Here is a 23752-nt window from a genome sequence, read left to right as displayed (position 1 = left end):
AAAGTAGAATATGTAATTTATAGTTTAAAAATCATAAGGGAGTTGGACCAGACGGTGTAAACGCGGAAATCCGTAAGATCTTGAATACTAAATTCTTATGCGAATTTTTAACATTGTAGCACGGGGAAAAGCCAACAGCTTTGATGAAATCAACCTTCGTTGCAATAAGAAACGTTAGACAGAAACCGCTCCTAATCAGCTTAATGAGCCACTCATTAAAAGCGTTCCTTAAATTTGCATAATTAAATATATAACAAACGCGAAGAACGAACAAGAGACACTAAATTTGCTTCACTGATTACCAACCTCCATTTGACAATGTAACGCATGAGCAATTGACGCAGAGGTTAAACGAAATTTGGCTCAATGGCAAAGACATGAAAATGATACAACGATACTGGAATCAAAAGCAGAAATAAAGATCGCAAACGGTCTGTGTACCGAACAAGTGAAACTAATATCAAAGGCGTGAGACAGGGTTGCATTCTCTCCCACTGTTGTTTAACATTTATATAGAAAAAAAAGCTGTTTCAGCTTAACATAATAACAAGGGTTTCAAAATCAATAATATTCCTATTTATAATGTAAGATACGCAAACATGCGGTTATAATAAAGGGCAATATAGAGCAAGTGAGAGATAATCAATATCGTTAACTTTTAAGTAGTCGCTTGACTGTTGTGACGTAAGCAGTACATGGCGCCATTTCTCGCTAATATAATGAAGAAACATTGTTTATATATTTTTAGTGTTTCCTTATTTTTCTTGCATTATGACATTGCTTAATACATATCGTAATTTAATGGGTTAAATAAATTGAAAATTTGAAGAATTTACTGAGACCCAACCTTTTATGTTTTCTAAGACGTTTTTTGGGACGACTATAGTACTAGAGAGGATAATAGATATCGCCTGGATATGTTCCATTATCCATTGTCTCTATATGAATTTCCAGATCTCTGTACTTGCGATATTTTCGTTATGTTTAACATGTAGATTATTGTTCTTACTTGTGTGAATTGGTGATGTTTGTATAGCTACTTTATTAATAGTATGAGATCTGGTTTATTTATGTGCCACTAGTTGGTCTGTGGGCACAGTGCGGTCCCTAAATAGCTTTTAGGTGTCTCGGTTCCCAGTTTGTTAGCTATCGGTATTTCCGGTTATCGATAGGGTATTTCCTATTGAGTCATGCAGCAAATGCCTGTCCCAGTGCGGTCCCTAAATAGATTTTAGGTGTCTCAGTTCCCAGTTTGCTAGCTATCGGTATTTCCGGTTATCGATAGGGTATTTCCTATTGAGTCATGCAGCAAATGCCTGATAGCCGCCTGTTAGATGTTGGATGGTTTCTTGGGCTTGACATCCATATCGGCATTTGCCGTTTTGGACCTGAGGGTCTTTAACGATATACTTCAGGTAATTTTTGGTTGGTATATCCTGATCTCAAATGACGATTAGTGAAAGTTCTGTTTTAGAGAACATCTTTCCCGATGTCAACCAATAGTTCGACGCTGTATTGTCAATATAGTCTTACTTCATTGGGTATTGCTGACTGTATTATCGTCCATGCAGAGGTTTGTCCATCCAGGTGCACATTTTTTCTTCCTTAGAAAGGTTGTTTATGCGCTTTTCTGGTTCCATCAGTTCAAGTGGTGTCTACTGCGCAAATCACGCGATGTAAAGTAGATGTCTCAGCCTGCATCTGAAAATAAATTCTTAAATTAGCAATATGTTTTTCTGTATCCATGTAATATGAGTTTATCTCTCGGTTGTTGATGTTTTGACATTTTACATTAAAATAGTAAATTCCTAATTAAAAACTAATTTCTTGCAGATGTTGAAAGTTGGAAGTAATGAAATATTTAACTGAGACTTACGGAATTGAGATTTTAATGAAGATCGGTTTAGAATAGGACAAATAAAAATCCACATTATTTACTGATTTAGTTTAATTATTGACATATTTAGACAGTTTTTAGCTGTTCATTACAAAATATGTTAACAAAACCCAATATATTGATACTTAGTTTAGAAATTTTATATCTGTATTTAGCTAATTAAAAAAAGCGAGATTAATTATTAATTACACAATTTTATTTATTTACTGCCTTGACGAAAATTATACATAATTTCAAAAGTTCACCTTTTAATATTCATAATAAGCCCTACACCATGTAGTTCGTTGAGATCGGCTTGTTAAGAAGTTTAAAACATAAAAATATACAGGGTGTTTCATTAAAAATAAAGATTACGGACTATGCTAGACTTGCGTGAATCGCCCTGTACTTTAAAATTTATATTTAAAAAGCGCACATTTAAATTTAAAAGTTGACGGGTTCCAGCGTTTTTTACAATTATCTAAAATAAGGACCCAATTTTATTCCAAAAGTGGTTTCCACATAGTAATTTACTTATCTTCGTAGCAGTTTCAATAAAGGTTTGTTGCATGTAAAAACTTCTTGTCTTTCTTGGGCCCGTGTCATGTTCACTGTATTCCATGAAATTGTGTCTTTTCAAGTTACGGTAGACTGTATGGAATTAAATTTCGTCGACTGGGCACTGGTTCCGGTCAGTGGCGACTCATATCACTTAAGAAGGTAGTGCCAGAATTTGGGCAGCTACCTAACTTTTTAGTGACAGATTCACGATATTGTCAAAAAAGGTATAAAATATAAATTAAAAAAAAAGGTGCGGACACTTTTACATTATGTAGGTGTCTACTATTTCTGGGTTGTCAAGAAATTCTACAAATTTATTAAAACAGTTCCATAAATTAATTAACAATAAAAAAACTCAACTTACCACCAATATTTACTGCTGATAGTACTTGAAGTTTGTTATTACGATTGAGTCTCTAGAGTCTATTTACAAAATTATAAAAATAACACTATTTCAGTATTTACACAAACGCACAAAGTTGTTTAATATCACTTTTAAAGTTTCCGATATATGAAGTCCATCCTTCTTTCTTTTTTGGTTGCAAAGTTTTCAATGACTTGTATTAGTAAAATTATGAATGCTATTTACAAAATATGTTTCTGCAGATAGCATACCTAAAGCACCAAGTCGTTCTTTCTTTATAGTATATCTAAGGAATGTTTTAATTCGTTTTAGCATCGAAAAATAGCGTTCTGCTTCAGATGTTAACATAGGAGTGGTAATTAAAATACTTAAAAAAGTTTAAATTTTCTTCAAATGTACATTTTAAACCTTCCTCATTTAATAAAAGTGATAGTGGAACAGCCCCAGAGGTAGTACTTAATTCGTCTCTCTGATATAGTACTAGTTTAAGTCGAGTTTTATTTAATAATAAAAATTGTCTGCGCGTTACATTAACAAATTATTCAGAGAACTGAAGCTAATAAGCAGAAAACTTCTCCGACCTAAATAAATTAGAAAGCAACTAAATGTCCGGAGAATGTAAACCTTGGTTTTATTTGCAACAAAACTGCATCGCATATCTCTAAGGATTCCCGTTTTCTGCTGGGACTGTTCTCTTAATTCGTGCCTTTTTTGTTGGTTCACTATTATCAGTTTCTCTCTGTGACGTGTTTATTCTCCTTAAATATTGTCAATAATGACTCCCATTTTCTCCCTTATACCTTGAATTCCTGCTTCAAAATTCTCCAAATCTTTTTTCACCTTAACAAAATCAGTGCATAATTTTTGCAATTGATAAAAAATAATTTTTTATTGATTAAAAAGAAAATAAATAACCAAAATATAAAATGTTTATCGATTAACTGCGATTAACCATCTCATCAAAAATTTTTGTTCTTTGAGGAGACGTAGAAAAGAATGAGCACAAACCAGATATATTAGAGAAAAATATCCTAGCCTGCTTATTGCTAGAACATACACTTGTCATAATTAAATTCATTTGGTGTGCAAAGCAATGTACGTAATTTGCAAGAAGATTTGTTTCCTTAATAATTTTTTGCACACCATTTAATCCACCACTCTATAACTATAATTATCTGAAGTTCACCAGCAACGTCTATCGTTTTATCGGCAATCACTGCAACACAAGGAGAATTTTCAATTTCTTTCCTAATTTCCTCGTTATAAAAGTCTAACATGCACTCAAGGATTTTATTTTGGGTTGTTTTTGAGGTACCTTTGAAAAATTTGGAACTTTGAATATGAATATTTAAGTCGTCTAATTCGGCGCTTGATCAATAATTGACCAGCTAATTAAATATGCCTTTATTTTCTGAATTTTCCTTTTCATCGTGACCTCTTAGAGCTAACTCGACAGCTCCACAAAACCTTATACAATTTATAATTTGATTCAAAATATATCGATTCTTATCCACTTGCTTCTTGTGTTTTATTAGAGTATCATGATAAGCGGAATTTAACTGGGTTTTTATATTTAACTTACCAAGCATTGAAAAATATTTTATATATATATATATATATATATATATATATATATATATATATATATATATATATATATATATATATCATCGATGCCTTTGTTTCACCAAGTCGCGTCACCTCTAAACAAAACGCATACAAATCAACAGTTTATTAGTTTGTTCACAATCACATAACCAGCTATTTTAATCGTAAATAGTTTTATTAAATTTATGACAGCGTTTTTGTCCACTTCCACTTTGTTTTTCAATTTTTAAATGTATAAGCCGACCTAGTTCTTTAATTTGTAGTTTTTTTTTCTAACGAAAAACCATCAAAAGAGTTTTTTAAGATACTAGTTTGATTCATTTCCAATTAATAAATTTAACCTACAAAATAATCAAAATATTATTTATATACTACAGTAGACTCCCTCTATAACGAGAACTGAAATGGCAGACTAATTACCTCGTTATAAGCCGATCTCGTTATATCAGACAACAATAATACTGTGCATACATATGAATATATAGTTTTCTAAAACATTAACTTCCTATAGTGAAGCCATTCGGAGCAATATAAGATGCTAAATATTGTTTGAATGGCGTTTTTGAAAAAAGCTGTTTACTTTTATTATTAATGAAATACATTCAAAAAAGAGTTGTTTATTTTTATTGTCAATGATATACGTTAAAACAAAAATCTGTACTTACATTTTTTTCCAACTAAGTATATAATGTATAAAACGTATTTTCAATGATAACATAAACTATTTCTTCTACAATTGGAAGAAGTCTGTCATTTTTGACTGCTTTAAATTGTCCATTATCATCCTATCTATCATATTTTCTAAAGATGTGAAACAGTTGTATGCTTCTTCATTTGCGTTTAGTCTTTGGACAAAGTTTCTTACAACGTTTAAAGCACTTTCCACGTCTTATCTATTAGGACCTTCTTGCGTAGATTCACCGCGATTGTCTTCTCTATCTTCATCACTTTCGTCACTGACGATAATGCGCTCCGCCGGTAGATTTATTACTTCCGCGATAATTTCACTATCCGTCGGAAGATCACAAACAATGACGTCATCATCAATGGCAATGAATTCAGCAAACTCGTCATCATTGTTCAGTTGGGTTAGTTCGTGACCGTGATGTTGTAACCTTAACCACTCTGCTACAGGATATTCATCTTCTTCGTTTTCTACCTCAGTCTCTGTCCACCCGCATAACCGGAAACATTTTCTGATGGTTTTTTTTTATCTACGAGTGTCCATGCTTTGTGGATGAAATTTATGGCATCTTATAAAGTAACAGGGGATTCAATACGGTTTTCCACATTATTCAGAATCCGCTTAACTAAAAGTTTTCTGTAGTGAACTTTAAAGGACCTTATGATGCCCTTATCCATCGGTTGCAGAACAGATGTGCAATTTGGGGGTAAAAAAAGAAGTTGAATGTTTTTTAAACCGTTAACTTTCGGATGGGCTGTACACTTGTCAACAATTAAAAGAATCTTTCGATGTCCCAACTCTCCGTCCCACTTCAAAAGTTCTCCACTAAAAATATCTGCTATCATCCACGATTTTTTATTAAATATATATGTGACAGGAAGCTGATTCACACCTCTGAAACATCGTGGTTTTTGAGATTTCCCAATGACGACTAACTTTCTTTTTTCGGAACCGGACATGTTGGCACACGCGAGTACAGTTACCCTTTCTTTTGATAACTTGCCACCTATTCAATGTTCATTTTTGAATTTGAGGATCTTATCTGGAGTAAGTTTAAAAAAAGTCCTAGCTCGTCGGCATTGAAAATATTATCGTCACTATAATTTTGTCTTATTGTAGGCCATGACTTCAACCAGTTGTCGGTGACTTCTTTGGAAACACTCTTCTCTTCACCGCAAATTTTTCCACACGTAATTTCGTGCCTGGCCCTAAAACGGCTCATCCACCCACTCGATACTTTAAAATTCTCATCACCACCTATCACATTAGAAAACTGTGTTGCTTTTTCTTGAAGCAGTGGTCCACTTATTGGAACATTCGCAGCCCTGTTTACGGTAAACCATTTGATCATTGCAGTATCGAGTTCTTTATTAGTTGCGGCACGTAGTTTTTTCGATTTTCCGGAAAAAGACGAACCTGCTTCTAAAATCTTGTGTTTATTTTTGAGCATGGTAGATAGAGTGGAACTTGAAATTCTTCTTTCACGACAAACTTCTTCTTTCTTCTTACCGTTCTCAACATCTTTAAGGATGTTAATTTTTTCTTCTAAAGTAAAAGCTTTTCTTTTAGGAGTCATAGTGTGTAATCTATGTGACTATGTAATCAACAACACAACTTTCAAGACGCGAAAGCACAATCAGGAACAAACGATAAACATCTACGATAAAAACAACTGTGTAATGAAATTCTGGTGAAATTTGTTTCGTCATGTTTTTAAGCCTCTTTACGTAGTTTATTAGAATGGTCAAACCCCTACACTGATACTTGTGAATCATAAATTGTAAATTTCTACACATAATATCGGTCGGTAGATTAAACAGAAGAAATTTATTGCGCACAGCCGTTAAAAAGAGTATTTATCTATAGCCAAGGCCGGGCCAAAAACGTAAAAAACACGTTTTTGAGTCTTATTTTCTCTCGTTATAACAAAATTTGCCTCGCTATAGAGGGTTATAATTCAATAGAAGTTTCACGGGACATGTAATGTACCTCGTTATAAGCGAAACCTCGTAATAACGGTGTTCGTTATAGAAGGAGTATACTGTATATTCACCCACGACCATGACGCAGTAAGAGATTAATTGTAAACACAATAACTTAGTAATAGATATTCTCAGTAATAGATAATAGACATAGAATCTCATTTAACGTATTATTAAAAGTCCAATATAGCTCTATATGTGTTTCTTACATAGAATGCTCGTAAAATCTTTCTTTTTTCATACGCGCCAGTATGATAATGGCACAAGATTATCCCGTCGATTAACCACCGCTGTGGGTGGTGGAGGTTGTATTACGCCACAGTTGTCAGATTTTATGTAATGTATGAAGATAAAAAGAAATACACAGAGAGAAATGAACAGGCATTAAGACGTTTTAAAGATAAAAATTGTGTTTCCGTATAAAAACAAGGTAGTGCCATGGTTCTAACTAATGGCGCTAACTCACGAGTCACCACTGGTTCTTGCCATCAATCTATATTTCTATTATTTTTGTTTGAAGAAGCAATTTCAATATATGAATGGCAAATCAAACTAACGTAGATCCAATTTTATATTACATACCGTATCAATCGTAACTAGTCACAAAACTAAATCTATTTTGTTATCGTTACCAAATGTAACAGCGAAAAAATTAATATCTTCATTCAGTGTCATAAATTGAACCTGCATGATAATAAGCAACCCCGTAGGGTTGTAAAGCCAGAATGATAATGATGATTATTCACCATCGACTGGTGCCGTGGTATCAGTTTTTTACTGCATTAAAGTGGTAAAACTTGAAAATAAAATATTAGGTCACTTGCACATTATTATTAACACATCACTAGAGGAATAATGGGAGAGTTGGGTATTCAATTATTTTTTTAAAAGATGCGATCACTTGAACTTAAGTTGGCGCCACGTGGAACCACTTAAAGGTTAATAGAGTGGGAGAGAAATACGGACTTGATATCAACACTCACCTTAAGTTTATGATAATTGATAAATAACATAGTTGGAGATAAATAATCGAGCTACAGAACAGATTGAAAAATTTAAGTTTCTTGGAGCACCTTCTTGAATAACAAATGGAACTGCGACGTAGAAATAAAGAAGAATAGAAATGGTTAATCCTCACTTCGGTAAATTTAATAACTACCTCCAATAAGAATCCATGCTATATATGGCCCATCCTGATGTATTTAATTAAAATATGGTTACTTTAAGTAAGATCTCTGAATCGTGTGAAAAGTTTCCAAGTCTGGTGTATTAAAAGGTTGCTCAAAATTCCGTGGCTTCACCAATTAGCTTTCCTTGTAAACTTTCATCTTGGGTTATACTAATATTGATCTCTTTTTCAGAACTGTAACTGATTAATTTGTCACCTATCATTTCTATTTTAAAGTTCACTAGATACTACATTAGTGAGAATACATATGGGCTTAATAGAAAGCCAATTCATAAATGAAATTTGTAGGTTTTTTCTTTTAACCCTCGTGAATGAACTTCTGGATATACGCCTCTTTAAGATTTTTCCATGCTTTTCAGTTTTATGTTTGAGTTTGTTCTAACTATTTTCGAATGCCATCTACCCCTTTTAGTAGACGTCTTCCAACAATGATCTGTGTTACAGGTGCTCTCCATTTGATCATTCTGACATAGACTCAAGAATTCATAAGATTTTCGATTCCAATTAAATTTGATTTCAGATGCGAATATAGATTTTATATCACAATCTAAAATCTAGGGAATGCCGCGTCTATTTCGCAGATATTTTTTTATGCAGTACCTGACATTACTGTTTTTACCCATATCCCTGAAAGAGCCAGACAGGAATTAACCATATGAGGAAGCGAGAATATGACTCTGTACTCTATCGTCCAAGTCAATGAACACCTGTGTATAGATGTCCAGAAAAGGTGGGTGGATGATATCTAAACTAGATCAGGAAACTACGGACACGAATAGCACAAAACAGAGATCAGTGGAGTAACTTGGGTGAGACGTATGTCCACAAGCAAATGAATATAGCTTGAAAATGAAGAACAATTCATTCGTTTTTGTACAGGTTTAAGATGCTTCTTCCATATTCTTTCCATAATTCTATTAAACCCGTCAGCTAGCTATTTTACGTATCGCTCAAGCAACTTTCTTGTGTTATTTTGAACACCATTGCAATTACTATATCTTCCAGATGGTTCTATTGGTTATCTACGTTTATTCTTTATATATGTTTAATCAGTCATCAGGGTATTTCTTCCAGTAAATTTTTATATACATCTCGTGTATTTCTTTGTTTTCTTCTCGAATACATCAAATGTGATTAGTGTTTTGCTTTGTGTGCTCTACATGTTGTTATTTCAGATACTTTTATTTCATCCTCTGGTGTCAAATTTATATCGCATAAATTTTTATATACTTTTCCTTTATCTTTTATTAGGACTAGTATTTCCATTTTTAACAGCAAGGCAACATTTTACAATTATTGTCAGGTTGATTTTGTTGCTTACTACTCTTTTTTTGTTTTGTTTCTTAGACTACGCTGAAATCACCAAATTTCTCTCCTGTTGCTTTTGAAGTATTTCAATTAAAATCTCTCTAATAATATTAGATTTATTTCTCTCAAATTCACTTGTTGCCTCATCTTTTAACATCCACAATTTTTCATTATGGTGTCCTCTTCAATATTTTGTTTTGTTTTCGGATCTTACTTGTGCTACTAGCGTAAAAATTTGTATTGCTGTCTAACAATCTCGAGTTATTATCTTGCATTCCTTACATATACTTTACTTGTCATCAAATTTTCTTTCTGTGACTACTTTGTTTTTCTTTTTCCAGATCAGTCACAAGAATATGGTGCTGCAGAACTTATGGTGAGAGACACGCTGCACGATCTGACTGAACTGACAAATTGCGTTGATTGTTATAAACATAGTAACGAAAAAATTAATGCAAAATGGTTTTGTTTGCCGTGTAGAGTACCTCATGAGTTAGTTTGGGCAAAGCAGAAAGGTTACCCTTATTGGCCTGCAAAAGTAAGTTCATAGAATATTTATTAATGTTAGTAACTATATTGAAACGGTGAGAGAATGAATATTTTTGTGCAGTATTTAACTTTTGATTTTGATTAATGTAACATAGAGTAATTAGCATTTAACATTACTTTATTTAGTGGTAAAAAAAGTTAAATAAATAAAAGTTGGTAAGTATTTAGTGTTAGCGAAACACGATTGCCAAAATCAGGAAAATGTACTATCGACAAATCCGCCATATACTACTCAGGCAAAAAATTACCAAACCATCCAAATGGAATAGACTTTACCTACGGATACGGGCATTAGCTCAGACAATAACCCCGTAAATAGAAATCTAAGATTCCAACTTATGAAAATAGTAAAGAGAAAAGCGTTAAGGCTTGAGTGTGTATCTCCGATTGTCTAAACAACAAACCAAATAAAATCAAAGGAATTATCAACTAGAAAAAACAAGAAAGAGAAGATGGAATTAACCACCTAGGAAATAAGCATAAAGATGCCTTAAACACCACATAGGGCCAACATCTGAAAACAACTGACAATATCAGTGGAATTAAATGGAGGACCACCGAAATTCTTGAATTAATGAATCAACGAGCACTAAAAAACAGAATATTGCAAAATAAATAACATCATAAAGCAGCTACAAAATAGGCATTGCCTATTTATCATATAAAGAAAAATAAAATAAGTTACAGGAAATTTGAGAAAAGGCTCATATATGATAAGTTACACAGGATGACTAATCAAGCAGAAGAACAAGAAGAATGGACCGAACATATAGACATACATCTTATTTTAGAGTACGAAGCCATGATGGCAGCCTATCATCTCAACTGCTCCGGATACTGTTTGGGAATGAATGGAAGGAAAGGCATTGTGACATTTGGAGACAGGCCCCCGATTGTTGTCCTTTACACTCTATGGTACAGGACAGCATGACTCCCCTATTTGAGTTCTCATCCTCCTTCTTGATGGAGGAGAAACTCCCTCATTATGAGGGAGTTCTGGCTTTCTGTCAGGCCACAGGGTTACTAGAGGATCAGACGGGACAGCAGAAAGAGCTCAGATTTGGAGCCCCTGCTGATTACAGCAGATATGGGAGCCCGGAACAGCCTAGGCTCCAAAAATGCGGAAGATTAGGTCCTTATGGATCTAGTCCCTATGATAGGAGTGATAGAATGGACCCGTTTTAGGAGGTCTAAATGTATAGAGAAACTATTTAGTGACAATAACACGACCCAGCTAACAGCAAAAGGTGAACCTATTCCACCCTTCACCTATAATAAAAAGCGAAATTGTTAAGTCTCTTAAATAAATCAAATCTGCTAAAATAGCACGACACTAGTAGTATTTCAACAAAATATATTAAATAGGAGAACTACCGGACATATTGGCTAAAATCTATTTTCATACTTATCCCGAAAAAAATTTAACTCCAGCAAATGCGAACAGTTCCGTCTGATAAGCCAAACCCTAAAACTGTATCTAAAAATCATACATCTCAGAATATACCGAAAATGCGACACCGATATAAGATTAGAACAATTTGGTATTTATACCAGGTCTTGAGACCAGAGACGCGTTCTTTAGCCTGTCGGTTCTTCTACAAAATGCGGAGATCTGAAGAAAAAAGTATAGATTTGTTTGATGGATTACGCAAAAGCTTTTGACTGTGTCAAACATTACGAAATGGCGTCAATGAGACAGGAAAACGGCCTACTAATGGAAACATATAACTGTGTAGTAAGACAGGGATGTGTCGTATTGTGTTCCATGACTACTTAAAATGTATATTTCAACGACAACTGGAACACGCAAAAAGAGTTATAAAAATAAATGGTAAACACCTCTCCAATATAAGATAGGCTGAAAACGGCGGTGTTAGAAGATAGCACATAAGTCGACGAACTCGGCCTGAACATTAATGCGACTAAAACCCATATCATGCTCATAGGCTGAAATCCCAACTTGCAGACAAACAGAACTATCTACGACAAATGATACATATACTCTGTATAAAGAAGAGTCATGAGTCATAAAATTCGATACAATGAACCGCCTTGAGGCTTTCGAAATATCGATATACCGACGCATGCTTAGAATATTCTGGTTGGATCACGTTACAAATGACGAAGTTTTGAGAAGAATGGGAAAAAACAGAGAACTGTTAACATCAATCAAGATGAGAAAACGCATGCCTGAGACAAATATCTTCGCTCAGATATCACAACCTCGCATCTCAATTCTCGATGGTTTGTGTTTTTTGGATTGGCTACACTAGGAAGTCGAACCGCATCGATGACGTAAGTCAAAAGGTGTGTGCAAAATTTATAAATATTGAACTTTTTGGTGCAAGTTTGGAAAAACCGTATGTTAACACTGGCCTTATTAATGTTTTATATATGGTAACTTTAATTTTTCTGAGTAGTTTTGGGGTCATTTGTTTCCTCGAGCCATAAGAGCACTTATTGGCGTCCGGAGGTGTCCACACCTTCCAGTTCCAGATCATCAATTAATAGTCTAGGTATCTGGTTACCTGATCTAGTACAATACATATACTTGGTTTTCTGTGCGTTTATTTTTAATCCCATTCTCAGTGCAGACGCCCTTAGTGATCAAAATGCTTTGATCAGAGATTCTGTGGACCTAGCAATAATGTCTAGGTCATCTGCATATCCGACCACTTGTACAGATTTATTAAAGATGGTGCCATTCGTATTAATATGGCACTCTCGAATTACTTTTTCTAGTGCAAGGTTAAATAAGAGACACGACAGTCCATCTCCCTGTCTCAGTCCATTTTTACAATGGAAGGGTCTTGAAAAGTCGTTTTGGATTCTGACTACACTCTCTACGCCTGTGAGTGTAAGTTCCGTTAGTTGAACAAGATGAAGCGACATTTGAAATCCACGAATATGTGGTGGGTGTCGACTCCGAATTCAAGCGTTTTCTCAAGAATCTGCCTGACTGTGAAGATTTGATCCGTTGTTGATTTATTGTGTCGGAAACCGCATTGGTAGTTCCCAACTATTTTTTCAGCATAGGGGATCAATCTTCTGTACAATATGTTGGACAATACTTTATATGCCACGTTAAGTAGGGTGATGCCTCTATAATTATCATACACTAATAACATATATTAAATATATAAATATCTGTTCTTTTTTTCAGATTATTAGGGTAATAGAATCAAACTATGACGTGAGATTTTTTGGTGGAAAATATGAAAGAGCTACACTTAAAATTAATTGTATAAAAGATATAGACACACCGAGAGAACAACTGATGGTAAGTTACACCTTAATGCTCCATATCCCTATTATCTCTGTTATAATCTCATTTAATGAAGTTGTAGTTTAATATAATGGATATTTCTTTACTTATATCCTTATAGAAGTGTAGACAGTAAGATGAACAGTGGTTTAAGGAAAGGTACATCTGCAATAAACTGAAAGAATTGTCATCAAAATAGCTTATATTGTATAATTCTAGTATTGAAAAATTATGACATGTTCTTTAGATGAGTGTAATTTTTAAGTGAATTATTCAACGTGATTTGGTAATATGAAAAAGTTCAATACGTATGGATGCGCACATGTGCACTGTCCAAACATATATATCACCATCTTGGATTCAGTTCCTAGACGAGATTGACTTCTTTAATTACATGTTTTAAGTCGTTTCAATATTGCGACATCATAGTCAATTGTCTTTCCAATCATACATTGTAGCTGTTTTATCTCTCTTTTGTCGTCCTTATAAATAAATATTTTATCATTTTGGCTCTAAAGCTACCACTAATATATCCGTTTATAATTTTATACTTTTTTCTCATTCCACTCATTATTCAAAACAATCTCATTTCTGCGATATGCAGTTATTTTTCTGGTAAGTCTTCTGTATCACATACATTAACTCCCGGGACTCACAATTGTACCCTGCAGACAGTGATCCTATGTCTGCAGGTTAAAATTTAATTTGGTGTTATTCCTTTGAACAAAACTAGAAAATACTCATTAACTCATAAACTATGATAGCTCGTTTATCTTGCTTTTAGGGTTTCTGCTGTGACTGATCATTGAATTCTCCGATATGTCTTTTGAATACTACTGTTGTTAAATGGAAAGAAATTTAGTAACTGTAAACTGGTGTTTAGAAACTTTATTTAATATTTTAATATTGTTCATCGTGTTGTATAATATTTAAATGTGGATTTTAAAAAAATGTTTTGACTTACTTTTGTTTTTAGATAAAACCATCTACTGCTGCGGATAAAGCTCTTGAAGAACTACGATACCATCAGCGACTGATAAATGATCCTCTAGAAGTAGAAAGATTAACATCAGAATCCAAGCAGAAACGCAAATCATTGCCCAAGCCCCAACCTAGTTTACCCAAATCACCTGCTAAAACCCCTGTTAAACCAAGTAAAATCAATACTAGTATGCCAAGTACTAGTAAGCAGGTATATAAAAAGATCTATCAGAATAAATTAACAGACTACCCACGCTTTACATGTCATTGAATCACAGTAGTGATGTATTCTCTCCCTCATCCAACTCATCTATCAGTCTACTCAATTCACTCGAGAATTCTGATGATGGGTGTCGTTGTTGGGGCTATAATTCTGAAACTTTCACAATCTGTTTTTAGCCCAAGCTGAAGAGAAAAAACGTGCAATAATTACTGAATTTTTAAAACCAGCACATTGTTATGAAGGGCAATGCCTTGAGCCTCCAAGTGCGTGCAACTCCAAATTGTTGGTTATAATTTTTTATGGTAATTTTAAGATGCAAAAAAACGGTGTTTGATTATTTTTATTGTTCAAATTAATATTTTAGGGTAAAATGAGCACAATATTATGAAAGTACATAAAAAAGCTTAAATTTTAAGTTGTGGTAAACTGGTAAATTAAATTTGGCCCAATAGTTTATGCAATATTAACGATTGAAAGTCCAAAATCGAGATACGTTTAATTGTTTATAAAAATTCTTAAATCTTTATAATTTTTACAGAGCGAGAACTTTTTTTTATAGAGATGTAATTCTAAACAGATTCTCTTCTTGGTCGAATATTATAGGAATTCCCTTATGTAGGAATAAAAATATTTGCTCAAAAAAATCGGTTGCCTGTAAAGTCGGTTTTACGGGCGAAGATTTTGCGTGACAACGTCTTTTTCTCGGTAGAATATTTATTGATATGAATATTATTAAATTGCACAATAGGAACAAGGAATTGAATGAAAATAAGAATTGCACAAATTTTAACTATAGAAATATATTTTGTTTACTAAAACATTGTACATGTAAACTTAAACTTAACTAATTTCTATTTGAGTGATTTTGTTGAGGATAGGACGATGATAGGAGAAATATGAAATGAAAGGAAGTGTTTCTGCTGTAATGTGTCTTGAACGCCAAGAACGCTCGAGAAAGACAGAGACACAAGCACGGAAGCACGCGCCTAATTCTCTAGTGCTGCGCGCGCAGCGGACCGATCATGTTTGAGTGGGCAAGGCATTCGCCGGTCCGGCGGGCCTCTCTCTCGTTCGGTGACTCACTGTAACAGACGTGAGCGGGCGTTACACTTTTTCATGAATGACTCCGAGCCACAACCTAATTTAAGACGTTGTCACGTCAAAAATGTTTCCCTTATTTATTGCTTTGAAGTAGGGGCGACTTTTGAGTTATAAATTAAGTTACATAGCTCCCTATACATTACACAAAATATTAACTTATTGATTCTTATAGTCGAAGTCAAGTCAAAGATTAAAAAAAAAGTTTTCTACTACCAATAGAAGTGGAATTAGCTTAATTTATGTAAAAAATCATAGCTGCTTTGTTTATAACAATTAATAACTAAAAACGGCGCCATTCAATAGTTAAAGGTCTATATTTTAGTAGGATATAATGTTTATTTTTTAAAAATAAAAATGCGATGAACTCTTCTTTCTATCGGCCCGGAGAGAAAAAAACTTATTCGGAACTTCAAATCCGCGGCACTCGGATAAGTTGATCATATCTTTGTTAAATAAGGACCGATTTCGCTCGTCTTTTTTATCTGGGGTAGCGGAAAATTTTGTGAACATTGGCGATATTTTTTTTACTCCGATTAAAACTTTAGTGACTATTAACTTTTCTTTTTAAATTACTTTTAATCATCGTAATATTACATATGATATATTTTTTTATATCAATAGTAAATATTCATATTAATTTTATTTTAACATGTATTTAGTGCATGCAGTATCAAATATTTTTAAATTAAAGAATAGAGAATAGTGAATATTCAATTAAAGGATGAAGTGTAAAATGATAACTATAAAATACGCTCAAAAACAAGTTTATTCCTTAATTTATTATTAATATTGTAATCGGAGAATTATCGCAACTATCTCCGTTACAATGTTCGCATATTCGCGTACATTTTAGACATGTACACGTTTGCAACAACCACATGAATATTCGATTCGATTTTATTTAAAATATATTTAATTTTTATATGTATACTGCAAGGAAAACAAAATATATATAGTGCACAAGGTCGAATCTACATGAGAATCTGAAGGTAGACAACCATACCTACGAATATGTCTTCACCTTTCCCTACCTAGGTTTAATAATAAATGACAGCAACAACGTCAGTCAATAAATACAAGCACGGATTTTTAGCGGTAGTAAGTGCTTTTATGCATACAAAGACTTAATGAAAAGTAAGTTACTGAATCGTGAGTCTAAGCTCAGAATCTACAAAACAGTGCTTTGACCAGTGGTTAAAGTCCTTTTACCCTATGACGGCCGATATGCAATTAAGATATAATCAGTGGGCCTCAAACAGTGGGGCGTTAATATTTAATTCCGATCGCTTGAAAAGTAAAAATATTTAATTTCCTGTATTTTATGTTCAGTAATAATATTGGATTTTACTGTATTAAAGTAAAAATACAACTTGCCTCGGACTATCAGACGTTTTATTGTTCATGTATTTTCTTAAAAAATGTCACTGTTTTGGAATAACGTTAGAGAGTTTAAAGTATATTCGTTTACCAAATTCCCATCAGTAAACATGAGCACGTGTTGATATTCGCCGTCTCATTCGTCAAGAGGCAATAAAATATAATTTATTACCGTAAGCGAGACAGATTCTCATGTTACAGATCCCAACTTGTGATTATTTTAAATTCTAATTGTATCGTGTTGATTTTTAAGTTATTATATTGTGTTATATTTATGTTATAGTTATTGTTAAGTTATTTACTGGTCGTGTTATTTTTTAGAGTTTAGTTTAATTGTGATATAATGATTAAATTTCAAGAAATTCTTACACTAACAGTTTCAAAAGTAAATATTTTTAAAAATCATATGATACATAGGTCGTACATCAGTACGACCCTGTTTGGCTTACACGTGGTTCTGTTGACGACTGGGAATTTGTAGAATGAATAGGGTTTACACAATACTCGTCTATTATTTGTCTTTTTATATCGAAAACCTAAATGTTTCAGCACTCTCCACAAACTTGTTAAACTAATATCACACAGTTCCTTGTCTTTTATTTTTTGTAACACAGCACTAATTGTATGCAATAAAATATTAACACCAATTAACTTAAACTTGTTGAGCAGTGCTGATTGAAACAACAGAGCAGTAAAATGTTATTCATAAATGTAGTATAAAATATATCGCTGCTTATCTGGTCCGCTAGTACTAAAGTTACCAACATTTAATTGCAAAACGGTCTTCTTAGGTGGAAAATACTTTACATATGAATATGAAACGTGGACCTTTTCAATGACTGATGAAAATCAATTGAGAATATTTGAGCGGAAAATATTAAGAAATAATTTGGACCAACCCATTTTAGCGATGGTTCGTGGAGAATAAAAATGAACTATGAGTTGGACGAATTAATACAGAGCTCATATATCGTTAGATTTGTAAAGTCACGAAGACTAAACTGGCTTGGACACTTGAAAAAAATGCCAGATAATGAGGCTGTAAAAGTAATCCAGAGATGGAAACCCCAAGGAAATAGAACAAGAAGAAGGCCCCGTAAAAGGTGCATAGACGGAGTAGAGAAGATCTTAAAACCATGAACATTAGGCAGTGGCGAAGGAAAGTATCCCATGGGGCAGAATGGAAGAACGTTGTTAAGCAGGCCAAGACCCACAAAGGGTTGTAGCGCCATTAGAAGAAGATATGTATATCGCAAGATGCCTCTAAAACTCGAGACACTGCACGTGTCTCGAGTTTTAGAGGCACGCTAAATATTATTTCGAAAACGTGCATAAACATTATACCGAGCGATAAGAAGTATTCAACTCAAAAAATTTTTATTTAAAAGCAATTGAGTATAAAAACTATAGCATATGTAAAATAAAGATGATTAAGATTAATTTAAAAAGAAATTATAATAGTCATCAAAGTTTTAATCGCAGCCAAAAAAAATATCGCTAATCTTTACAAAATGTTTTGCTCCCCAGTAGAAAAAATTGGTCCGTATTTAACGGAGATATAATAAATTTTTCAGCGCGCCGTGGATTTGAAGTTCCGAATTAAGTTGTTTTCTCGCCGAGCCTATAGGAGAAGAGTTCCCTACCACCAAGCCACTTGGGCTATCTAAAAAACAGTCAACTTTACTCATGTTGTTTGACTATAAATAGTTGTTTTTTAAAAATAAATAATATATCCTCATAAAATATAGACCTTTAACTATTGAATGGCGACGATTTTAATTCTTAATTGTTATGAACGAAGCATTAAACAAATTAAGCTAACTCCACTTTTGTTGGTTATAGAAAACCTTTTTGTTTTAATCTTTGTCTTGACTTCAGCTGTAATAATTAATAGTTGAAAAATATGTGTATTGTGCAGGGAACTCTGTAAACGCAAAAGTCGCCCCTAATGCAATAAATATAATGCTTTTTGCATAAAAAAAGAATTTTTACAAATGTTATTTCAAAAATTGAAAAGACGAAAAATTGACATTTTTGCACCTTCATTATTTTGCATAAACTATCGGGTTAGATTTAATTTAGCACAGCTCAAATCAAATCTTTTTTTATGTTCCTTGTTAGTTTTGAACGTTGTCTTTGATGAATCTCACGGGATAAGAAATTTTTGGAAAGAATTATTCTTATTCTAGTTATTGATGAAATATGAACTAATTTTTTTATCTGCAGAGAGATAAAATCGCAAATGATGATAAGTCGCAGTTAAAACATTTTAAGATGCCAAACCAAACAATTACGTCATCACTACTGGCATTCATTGAAATATAAATTGTAGTGGGATATGATTACTAATGAAACCTAATTTTAATATTTTAGGCCACAAGTAAAAAGTCTAAGAGCAAGCCCTCAACAAGTTCCTCCAAAAACTCTCCAAACATCTCGAGTACCCGGGCTTCTAAAAGAAGGCTAAGTGATACAAATAAAACGGTACATAATGGTACAAATAAAACAGTTGGTAAGTAAACAGTTTTTTGACAAACACACGTAAACAACTGACAAACATACGTAAAACAAATAATTGACAAATTAAAGAATCTCAAATCCCCCAACAGAGAATCTAATAACAATGAAGCTCCCGATTTCTCATAAAGCAGATTGTCTCCAAAATACAATAAATCAGATCATGTCGTTATCAACAGGTCCTCGAAGACACTTTGTCTCAGGACCAAGTAACCAATGTAGAGCCATACGTTGCCATGTTACCAATTCCAACGGTAACTTAGACATCTTAATTTTTAATAGTATATAATGTAACATATTTGTAAATTTATATCATTTAAACGGTTTTTACCCATATATTTTAGTGGCTCACAGCATGTGCACTTTGTTACACTGATAATGGAATTTACATTCCGAAAACGTTCTGTATTTGTGTTATAGCCCGTTTGGGTGTTTTACCTTTTACTAAAAATTTTGAAATAAACATTTTTTCAGCATTTATGTGTCTGATAAACTTGAAGAATGCCTTTGGCAGAGCAAGAATTAAAGATGCTCTGCGCCTGTATTAAAAATAGGTACAAAATATAAAGATAACGGCATATACGGGATAAGCGGTATAAATATAGTTCTTATATCTCCTGGCATTTTTCTTTATTTGTAAACATATCCTCTGAATTTTGGCTTTTGAATTTCTTGCATTATCGTATTATACAGGGCTGGGATGAAGTATCTTCTTCTTTGTGTGCCGTGCTTGTATTCAAGCGTTGGCTATCGTCATATTGACAAGCTGATGAAATTATTCTCGGCCGGCAGCTAGATGAAACAGTTCCTCGACCGTTCGACCTGTCCATTGCCTAATGTTACGCAGCCAGGACAGTTGTTTTCTTCCGACCCAACGTTTTCCTTCGATTTTGCCCTGAATGATTAACCGGAGTAAGCGATATTTAGGTCCTCTCATTGTATGACCGAAGTATTGGACCTTTCTCATTTTGATGATGTTGATCAATTCTCGCTCTTTGTGCACGGTCTCTAAGCACGCGTTCGTTAGATATGTGTGCTGTCCATGGGATTCTGAGCATGCGACGGTAACACCATAACTCAAGCGCTTCTAATTTGTCAAGATTTTTTATTTTTGTTGTCCAGGTTTCACATCCATAGAACAAAGTGGACCAGACGTACAACTTCAATACTCTTAGACGTGTGGTCAACGACAGACTTCTACTGCATAATACAGAACGCCAGTTAATAAAGTTGTTCAGTGCGAGTTCTATTCTGGTCGAAATTTCCTCGTCACTTTTAACCCTGCAGTCAATCCAGCTACCCAGATATCTAAAGTGTTCCACCCTTTCCAGGATTTTGTTATCTAATCTTAGTACTGAGTCTTCGGTATTATGGGATGAAGTATGGAACTAAGTAAATATCTTTGAAATGAAAAAGACGATATTCATAAATCTTTGCATGCAAGTACACTGACACATAACGCATCTAATGCCCTACTGTTCGTTGCAAGATATTTCGGATTTAATCTTCTAGATATAGTTGTATACAGGGTCGGACTTATATACTGATACATTTGATCAAAATTACGGCAATCCCATAAAGTAAAAGAAAAATACATATAAGTAATACTTTTATATTAAAATATACATTTAACATAGTGAAAAAATACAAAAAAAATAATTTTAAACTTTAATTTAATTTAGACTGTCGTCTACATTTAAATCGGTATCACTATCATCGCTATCGTTTAAATCTATAACTACTCTATTTATGTTTTGGAACTGTAAGTATTTTTCTTTTAGTTTTTTGACATGCTCTATACATTTTTTTCCAATTATCTGCTGTAATATTATTACATTTTGTCTTAATTAAATCTACAAAAGTCGGAAATGATTTAGGAGAATTATTATTTTTCCTCACATTACTTTTTAATTGAGACCATAATAATTCTATTGGATTCAGTACTCAATAGTAAGGAGGTAATCTTAATACTTTATGGCCATAATTCTCAGCTAGCCTGTCGATAACATAATCTTTTTCACATTTAACTAATTTTAATAAAAAAAAAAAGAGGTTAGTCTTTATATGTGGGTATATTTTATTTTATAAAAACCCTTAAAAGGGCAACATTAAAAGCACGAACGTTTTCGGAACAACTGTTCCATCATCAGGTTAAAATACAGGTTACCATGCCTGAGCCACCAAAATATTTGGGTAAAAACCCTTTAAAATGTAATGTGTTACCAAAGATTGTACATGATGTTAATAATATTATATGATGTTTAATATTTTAATTAAATTTTACTTCAGGTAACATACACCCATGCTTAAGTGAGTTCCAGTGTCCGGAGAGTAAACCTCTTCAAACGGACTTCGGCTGGTAACTGTTACCAGCCGAACATGCATATGCACATAAATTAATAACAATTATGAAGGATCTTAACCTGTGAATTTTTATAATTGAATAGACAGCGAATGCGTTCTCCGCTGCTCAGACGTTATCCATAATGGGCAAGGTCATTTCAGTCCATATCGTTCCCAATTAAAGACCAAAAAATGACCCAGCTTAAACTAATGGTTTTGTGAACTGCATTAAATAAAGATTTAATCTAAACTTTACTGGTCGAAAGATAACGGTCTAACGGTACTCTGTAAGGGTACAACAGATCATTATTTAGAATATTTTAAAATTAATATCTAGGGCTAACGGAATTTTGTATTACTGTAAAAATTTTAATAATAATAAAAGTAACAAATAAAACTTACTTGCTTAATCAGTAGACCCATTTGTACCTTTCAGTGTTGGGCCGTTTTTAATACAATTGATTAAATCACAATATTTTACAATCTTCTTAGGTGTCCTAGCTCTTAACGAACTTTCTCCATTCCTTCCTATTGGATGTCATCTGTGTTGCTTCCTGCCAAGTCTTACCCTTACTCTGCAGTATCTGCACTGTTCCATTCTTTAATGGGTCTTCCTCTTCTGTTCTTCCATATTGGTTTGGCGCCCCACACTCTTTTTACTTGTCTATTATTGTCCATCCGGGTTAGATGTCCGAACAATACCAATTTTTTCTCTTTGATTGAGTCGAGTATCGGTTTGATTTTGAGTATTTCTCTTATTTCTTCATTTCTGATTCTATCAGTTCTTTTTACTACTATCGTTCTTCTGAGGTATTTCATCTCTGCTGCCTGAATTCTGCTCTGATGTCTTTTGTTTAATATCCAATTTTCTGCTCCATATGTCACTGTAGGTCTACAAATCAACAGATCAACCAATAAAAATGGCCTAAAAAATATCGTGAGAAAGGACCGCAGAGAAATAATAGACTATACGGGATGTGTCACCAAATTATAAAAATAAAGAGAAAATAAATTAATTAAAACGTTTTATTAAAAATAATGTTTTTAAATATGTTTTAACAGATGTTAATTCTGAGGAAAACAAAAAAATTAGGACATCAACTGCAGAAGTTAATTCTACTAATGTGATAGATATTTCGGATGGAGAGATCGAAGACTGTGAAGAATATTCATATAGACAAAATAATCCGACTACAGAATCTTTCAAGTAAGTTTAGTCAGTAGCGCACCTAGATTTTTTTCTTTGGGGGGATTTTGGTTGGGTACCGAAATTTTTTTTGTGCTATGCATTTTGAGTCCTTAAAATTTGTAAGTAACAGTGTCTGAATAGTGCCTTGGGGAGGTTTTAACCCCCAAAACCCCCCTCTGGGTGCGCCTCTGAGTTTAGTCATTAGTTTATTATTATAATTATAATTGTACATATATATATATATATATATATATATATATATATATATATATATATATATATATATATATATATATAACGTCCTTAACTGGTTCTTAAGTAATTGTACAAACACTGGTTACTGATGAATGTCTTATGGGAAAAAAGATTCTTCAGCTTCTTCTTTAGGCTCCGTGTCCGTATTCAGACGTTGGCCATCATGTTTACAATTTTTCTTCTCTATCGCTTCTTAAGTTTTTATACTGGCGTTTTATTACTTTTTCTCTATTGTAAAATGCTGAAAACCCAAAAAATGTGGTTTATGCAAGATGGTACATCACCACATTCTAGAGAGAGGACAGTGAGAACATACTTAAATACAACTTTTCTGAACGTTGGATTTTAATCCAACGTTTTTATCTGAATAATTATTTAA

At 33.3% G+C, this 23752-nt stretch overlaps 1 protein-coding gene across 1 annotated transcript in view; it reads left to right on the top strand.

The window, feature by feature from the left end:
- LOC140431240 (zinc finger MYND domain-containing protein 11) overlaps window positions 1-23752 on the top strand; it is a 61120-nt gene that overhangs the window by 29186 nt on the left and 8182 nt on the right. Inside the window, exons 7-11 of the mRNA XM_072519176.1 lie at window positions 9915-10111; window positions 13286-13402; window positions 14364-14579; window positions 19443-19581; window positions 22992-23136. Of these exons, the coding sequence (XP_072375277.1) occupies window positions 9915-10111; window positions 13286-13402; window positions 14364-14579; window positions 19443-19581; window positions 22992-23136 (814 nt within the window). The remainder of the gene's footprint in view (window positions 1-9914; window positions 10112-13285; window positions 13403-14363; window positions 14580-19442; window positions 19582-22991; window positions 23137-23752) is intronic.

Source organism: Diabrotica undecimpunctata, chromosome 1, assembly GCF_040954645.1.
Source record: "Diabrotica undecimpunctata isolate CICGRU chromosome 1, icDiaUnde3, whole genome shotgun sequence".
In the NCBI taxonomy this organism is placed as follows: domain Eukaryota; kingdom Metazoa; phylum Arthropoda; class Insecta; order Coleoptera; family Chrysomelidae; genus Diabrotica; species Diabrotica undecimpunctata.
This window is presented reverse-complemented; position numbering and strand designations above follow the sequence as displayed.